Below are 6,301 nucleotides of genomic sequence, written 5' to 3' on the forward strand. Positions count from 1 at the left end.
CTTTTTAAAGACTTGGGTAGCCCTTTTGCATCAATTATTGACGTTTAGGGATCCACAGTCAAGTTAGCAACGCTTAGCAACAATAAATATGCAATATCCGGTTACACTTTCAAGATAAAACGTAACGTTTCGATACATTGCCATGTTGAAACGCGCATAATTAAAGTCGTGAAACATTGCAGTTTCGTTAGGTTTAGGCACAGAAAGTACTTGGTTGGGTTTAGGCAACAAAACTACTTGGTTAAGGTTAGGAAAAGATCATGGTTTAGGTTAAAATAGCTATGTATGTCAATTAAGACTTAAGTTAACTAACGTTAATGTCAATTTACCTCACTCGCCTAAATAAAAACATTTAATGTTTTGTTTCGCACGGGACACAAACCCTGTTCTCCTGCTTCAAGGTCCGGGTTCTGGCCCTCTATCCACCCCAATCACCTCCTTACTTCGTCTTTTCTCTTAAATATCATACTTGCCTTTACCATCAAAAACTGACACAACAGGGCTTCCCTCAATACGTCGAACTATGACGTCAAAGGGATCCCTAGTGCGTCACAAACTGACGATTATGGCTCTTGACCAAGCGTCCATATGTGACGACTTGGGAGTGAGACCGGGTTGTTCTCACTGATCCATAAAAAATAATTAGTCCTTTAAAATCAGAGACGCTACACCTCATTTTCTGCCATCAATGTGCTACAATCTCAAAAATCCTGGTAAATTCTAATATCCAGTATTCTCCACATAATCACACATAATATAGAGTTAAGCTTTGCAAACTTCAATGAGCTGCTTACTGTTTACTCACCACTCATGGTTTAGAGTCTGTCAAACACTCCGATCAAAGTCAGGTAACACTCTTAGCTTTTCTCCGCTGTCGACTGAGAGTCAGGACGGTGTGTGTGAGAGAGTCCGGTGCTGAGCAGCCCAATGACAGGATATGTCACTGCTAAGCTCTCATAAGCAGACACACATGAAAAGGCCTCTCATATGGCCTGACCTTCTCACACCTTCTCAGACACACACAAACACACAACCAAACACGTGCACATGCACACTGAACAGCCAACCTTTTGCGGTCCATGACCAGTCCATCAAAGTCAACTCCATCCATCTAACATCTATCTCTAAATCGACTCTGCACCATCAACAAAAAGTATAGCCTACAGATCCACTTCCCTGAACACTTTGTACAGGAACCTGTAATGCAGGGGTGTAGGAGTGAATTTGAACCGGGGGGGGGGGGCTCAGCAGATAAAGCGGGTTGCCCATTTATCTAAAGATCAGCGGTTCAATCCTCGCTTGTCCAGGCTACATGTCGAAGTGTCCTGAATGTGTGTGAATGGTGAATGCATGTAGTGTAAAAGGTCTTTGAGTCGTTGCAAAGACTAGAAAGATGCTATACAAATACAGAGCAATTACATAAAATAACCATTATAGAACATCCCCTTAAAGTCATATAATATTACCAACTAAGACCCATATGAGAACATTCTGATTATGTCCTCTTTGTAACGTTGATATGTGACCATGAAACAGACATTATGGAACATCCCCCTAAAGTTATCTGATGAACGTAGAACTGCAGCATTTTCATTACCAAAAGAGGACATTGTAGTTTAAAAATTTATTTTGCGCCACTAAGGCAGCTGGACATACAGTTTCTGACTCCTGCTTTCCAAATTAGCTGTAAACTGTATAACCCAGTGAGGCAAGGAGGCAGATGTAAGATAATGTTTTATTTGATGAAAAAAGAAGACAGTTACAAAATAAACGTCTCCCGGTGTGTTCTATCAAACGTACTTACACACAGATAACTTTAAAATTTCCTATTGCTATACAGGACGTGACGGTCAGATCTGTTGCTCCAGGACCTGATGGTCTGACCTTTTTACCGCAGTAGGTCCTCTCACCTCATCTTTACTACGCTTAGCCCCACGCACTTCAGTAGCTTTGAGTTAAACAGGACAAACTAATGGAGCACAGCTACACATGTTAGTTTGCTAAATACACACTAATGACATCTGTCTGAGACAAACATAAAATATTATCGAGTGAAAAACATAAAGGAAAATTAACATAACTTATGAATATGAAATAATCCAAAAGATTAATGCGTTTTCTTAATGGCTCTAACATTTCGGCCCCTTAGGCTAATTGTTCTTATGGGACACAAAACAGTAACTCTTTCAAGCATTCTTAAGAGCCATGTAAAAAACATTTTCAAACAACTAACATATAACGAATAATGTCCGATTATAATGTCCATATGATAGGCTGGTATTTTTACCACACCAGGAACTCCTTTCAGCAACTGTGCTGGGATGTGTGTGTGTTGTTGGGGCTCAGAGGTTCCAAAACATGACACCACCACTGGAGATCAGCCTTTACCGGTTTCTCTTGTGTTGCATGTAGAAGGGAGGCTACATGTCACCTTCACACAGAGTTTGGACACAGGTTGAGGAGAACAGACATGCTATGGTAGTAATATCACGACCCACTAACTTGCACACAACAAAATGAACACGTTGAGCTCCCCTAATCCGAAGCTCCGCTATGATGACGTCACCCATTTACCCGACCTTATCGTTTTCTCACGGTCTCAACTAAAGAACACAGAATGGATATTAAACAACGTAGGAGAAGGTTCAAAGTCTTTTGTACACTCTCTCCCTCTCTCTCTCTCTCTCTCTCTCTCTCTCTCTCTCTCTGTGCAGCTCAAAAATGATTGTTTGCTGAATAAATAACAGCTGGCAGCTTCTGAGTGAAAGCCAAGACTAGTTACACCTGCGACATTCTGTTTAATGGACTCGGTAATCGCTATAAAACAAATAGCAAGGATGTGAATTAGAAATAAGAAACAAGCTAATTAACAGGCTGTAAATATATCAGAATCAATCCATTGATCATCTGATTTAGATGTTACAGTGTGCAGTCTACATTTGCTCTGAAGAGACTACACTTTTAACACGCCGTTTATGGAAAGCCATATTTCCCTTACCGGCTTGTGAAAGAGTGATGCAGTATGTAGGCTGCTTTCCAACAGGGCATCCGTGGTGTGCGCTCACTGGATTTCACTTGTATTAGTAGAACATTAAAGCCTTAAACTGAAAAGGTACTTGCCTGATTTTCTAAATGTTTGCATCTGCCAAGCTCATTCATATCTGTGACAAGACCTGCCTAACTGCGCACACAGACTGACTTAATGATGCAAAATGCAGATTACAGACTGGTGAAGAAATGAAGGTATGAATGGAAAATGTAGCGAAATTAAGTAGACTGAGCTACTGGCCCAAAGAAAGTGAAGAGTAAAAATATAGTTAGGCTATATTAAAGGAACGTGAAAAGTTGCCAACGACTTTTTTATTCTATTTATTTAGGCCTATTTTATAAATTTGCGTTACTTGTAACAAGTTACTTCCCACCCCTGCTGCAGGTATTATCACTGCTGTCTATAAGTAACAGCAGCACAAAAAAAGTCTGTAATATTGAGGCACTTTGCTGCACCTGCCAAGAGACTTCTTTGTTTTCTCCTTCAACTTTTCAGCACCACCTTTGCTTTATGTCGCATGTGTTCTATCCATGATTTTTGCTTATTTATTGTTGCGTGTTAAAGGATTAATCTACATGCATGGCTCTGTGGCTGAAAGGAAGGATAGGTTATGCTTTAGGTCAGGGGTCGGCAAATAAATCTGGCATCGGGCCAAAATTTTCCACGCTTACAAACCGGATGAAATCGTGTGCTCTTTTAGCTCAGTCGGTGAAGGGCGCGACTCCCGACGGGTAGGTTGTGACATCAATTCCATCTTACTGTGGATATTTTTTTCTCCCTTGTTAAACAAATTGAATAAAAGGACACTTTTGCACAGGCTCACAATAAAGCATGTGCTGCAGTGTGTGCGAGTTCCGGCGTTTGATCCGCATTCATAAACCTAGGGACACTTATTTTCATTTCCCTGAGAAAATTCAGGGGAATCCAATCACAGGTTTGCTGACTGCTTTTTCAGAGGTGTGTCAAGCAAGGCAGAGACTCTTTTGAATTTCCTTCAGAACTCTTCAAAGTAAAAGCTCTTAATAAACTCGACATGAAGCATTGCTGCAAAAGACGTTCTTGCGCTTTTATTTTAGAGGCACAATCACTTAAGAGGAAGTGGTTATGTGAGTAACTGTTGCTGTCATGACTGAGATCTATTTCAGCACCAGCCATTATCAATTTATTTATTTTTTATTTTTCTGCTATAAAAGCAATCTGGCGAGTAACTGCTAAGGACGCGAAACTCACAAGGCAGGTTTACAGCCTCAACAGTATGTAAGGCGCAAACATTCGGACACTTCTACCTCTAGGGAGCGCTATAAGCAAGGTCAACGCGTTTGGCCTTGGAACTCCCGCCTACGAAGGCGCATATCAAAAACCTTATATGCGTTCGGGGCATAGGTTCGGGGCATCGAGCTGAGTCTCCTGGTATAGGCCACGCCCATTTCGGCCTAATCTTTTTTTCCGCTAAATCGGGAAAACTGAAAAACCTATTTTAATTATCTCCTCCGAAACCGCAAGTCCGATCAACACCAAACTTGGCATGGATAATCTCTGGACGAAGCCGATAAAAGTTTGTAGACTTTAGATTTAGACTTGTAGATTTTGATCCGCCAAAAAACGTCTTGGCCTACACCAAACTCGACCTTATCAGCCATGCCCTCCCGACAGGCTGTGTGAAATTTGGTGTCAGTCGGCCTCTAGGTAGAGCTACTAAGCGTATATCAAATAACACTCCCATAGACATACAATCATTTTATATTTCCATAACCGCAAGTCCCTTTCATTTATAACTCTGGTCCTTTATTCTCCACGGCCCCCTGAGCCACGGCGGGGCGCCCGGGTCGACTCGCGCAGCCTCTGCGGGGAAAGGGGGCGGCTGGCGCCGGGAGGCTTGGACCCCGCTTACAACTGCTTGCAGTTCTAGTTTATTTTACAACCTGCAACACAACAGCTTTTCTGCATTTTCCTGTTTCTTATGTGAAAGCAAGATTCTTTCCCCTAAAAGGGGCGGGGAAAATACTGTCCAATCAGATGGGAGGATGTTAATGACGTCAAAGCTAAACCCGCCTGCGAGAGGGAGATGTGTGAACGGTCAAGATATCTCAGACACTGCTGCATTGATTCTGAAAAATTATTTTTAAATCTCCATCTCACAAGTGCCCCAACTTTATGGAAATGAAATACTAGATTACTGGAATACCCCTTTAATTTGTCAGTTCAGCTGTTTGTTCCATCACAACCCAGTAAGCACCACGATGATTATTATTATATGATAGATAGATAGATAGATAGATAGATGTAGCCTAATTCTCTTGTGAAAATGCATCAGCTACGTGAAACTGACAGCAAAAAAACCCAGAAAATCAGATACCCTGTTTCTGCCTTTAGATCCTTCTGTCTTCAGTTGGTTGTCCTCCCTGAAGATGCTGCAAAAACAGGCATTAAAAACTTCTCAACCGTTCCAACTTCCACTCAAACCATGTCAGACTTATCTAATTTATCTAATTGATGCAGTTTTGTTAATGACATATTACAAAAAAATAAGGCAAGCTAATTACAAATCCAGTCTTACACACCTCTGATTGTCCAAAGACGCTTCTCACACCGTCATGTGGATGCCTCTCTCTCCACCACGCAGCCGATAATGAACTAGAGTTGCCCACACACTGTATCTCCCCTCATCATCATCACTGTTATTGCCCGTTTTACTATCAAGCGTTTTGCGCTTCTCCTCGGAGCCTCTGGCAGAGAGGACTGCCTGGGAGGTCTGTGTGGGAGGAGGAGAGGTTAAGGATCCTTCAGGAGAGAAAGAAATAGTCAAGATAAACTACCTGCTGCCTGTCCGCAACAATGAAGCCTGTGTGAAATACTCTCTAGCTAATAAACTGGTTTCTTACTGGATTTCACAATTAGATATATTTGAAATAATGACCCACTTTATGATAAGGTGATTAATTCCCTACATGATGACATCCCCCCTTTTTTTTACACTGGATTTGGGTCCTGCACTATATACACACAGTAGTACTCATTGCTCAGCATCTGCTCTGAACCACTCTGGGGAACTTCATGTATTTGTAACCCTTTGACACCCAGCTGCCCAGCTTTCCACTCTCACACCCACTCACCATGTTCATGTTCACAAATGTTGCATTGATATGCATGAAGCCTACCACCAGCTGAAAAAGGAAAAACCTGCAACCTATTTGTGCTTTTTTTTATTACCACGCAGTCATATTCATACTATTGACAAGAAATGTATACCAC

The 6,301-nt window shown here is 41.6% G+C and overlaps 1 protein-coding gene across 4 annotated transcripts in view; it reads right to left on the reverse strand.

The window, feature by feature from the left end:
- slc1a6 (solute carrier family 1 member 6) overlaps nt 1-5,783 on the reverse strand; it is a 16,035-nt gene extending 10,252 nt beyond the window's left edge. Inside the window, exons 1-2 of one of the 4 annotated variants that reach the window (XM_046049780.1) lie at nt 5,611-5,783; nt 5,406-5,460 (exon numbers count right to left, since the gene is read on the reverse strand). Coding sequence is in view for 1 of the 4 variants with exons in the window: in XM_046049778.1 (XP_045905734.1) it covers nt 806-812 (7 nt within the window). In the remaining 3 variants the exon portion in view is untranslated. Of the gene's footprint in view, nt 1-382; nt 404-805; nt 828-5,405; nt 5,461-5,610 lie in introns of those variants that run through there. The other 3 variants (XM_046049781.1, XM_046049778.1, XM_046049783.1) reach the window with 3 other exon arrangements.
- Nucleotides 5,784-6,301: the final 518 nt, after the last annotated feature.

The sequence above is a fragment of the Micropterus dolomieu genome, linkage group LG05 (genome assembly GCF_021292245.1).
Source record: "Micropterus dolomieu isolate WLL.071019.BEF.003 ecotype Adirondacks linkage group LG05, ASM2129224v1, whole genome shotgun sequence".
NCBI classification, from domain to species: domain Eukaryota; kingdom Metazoa; phylum Chordata; class Actinopteri; order Centrarchiformes; family Centrarchidae; genus Micropterus; species Micropterus dolomieu.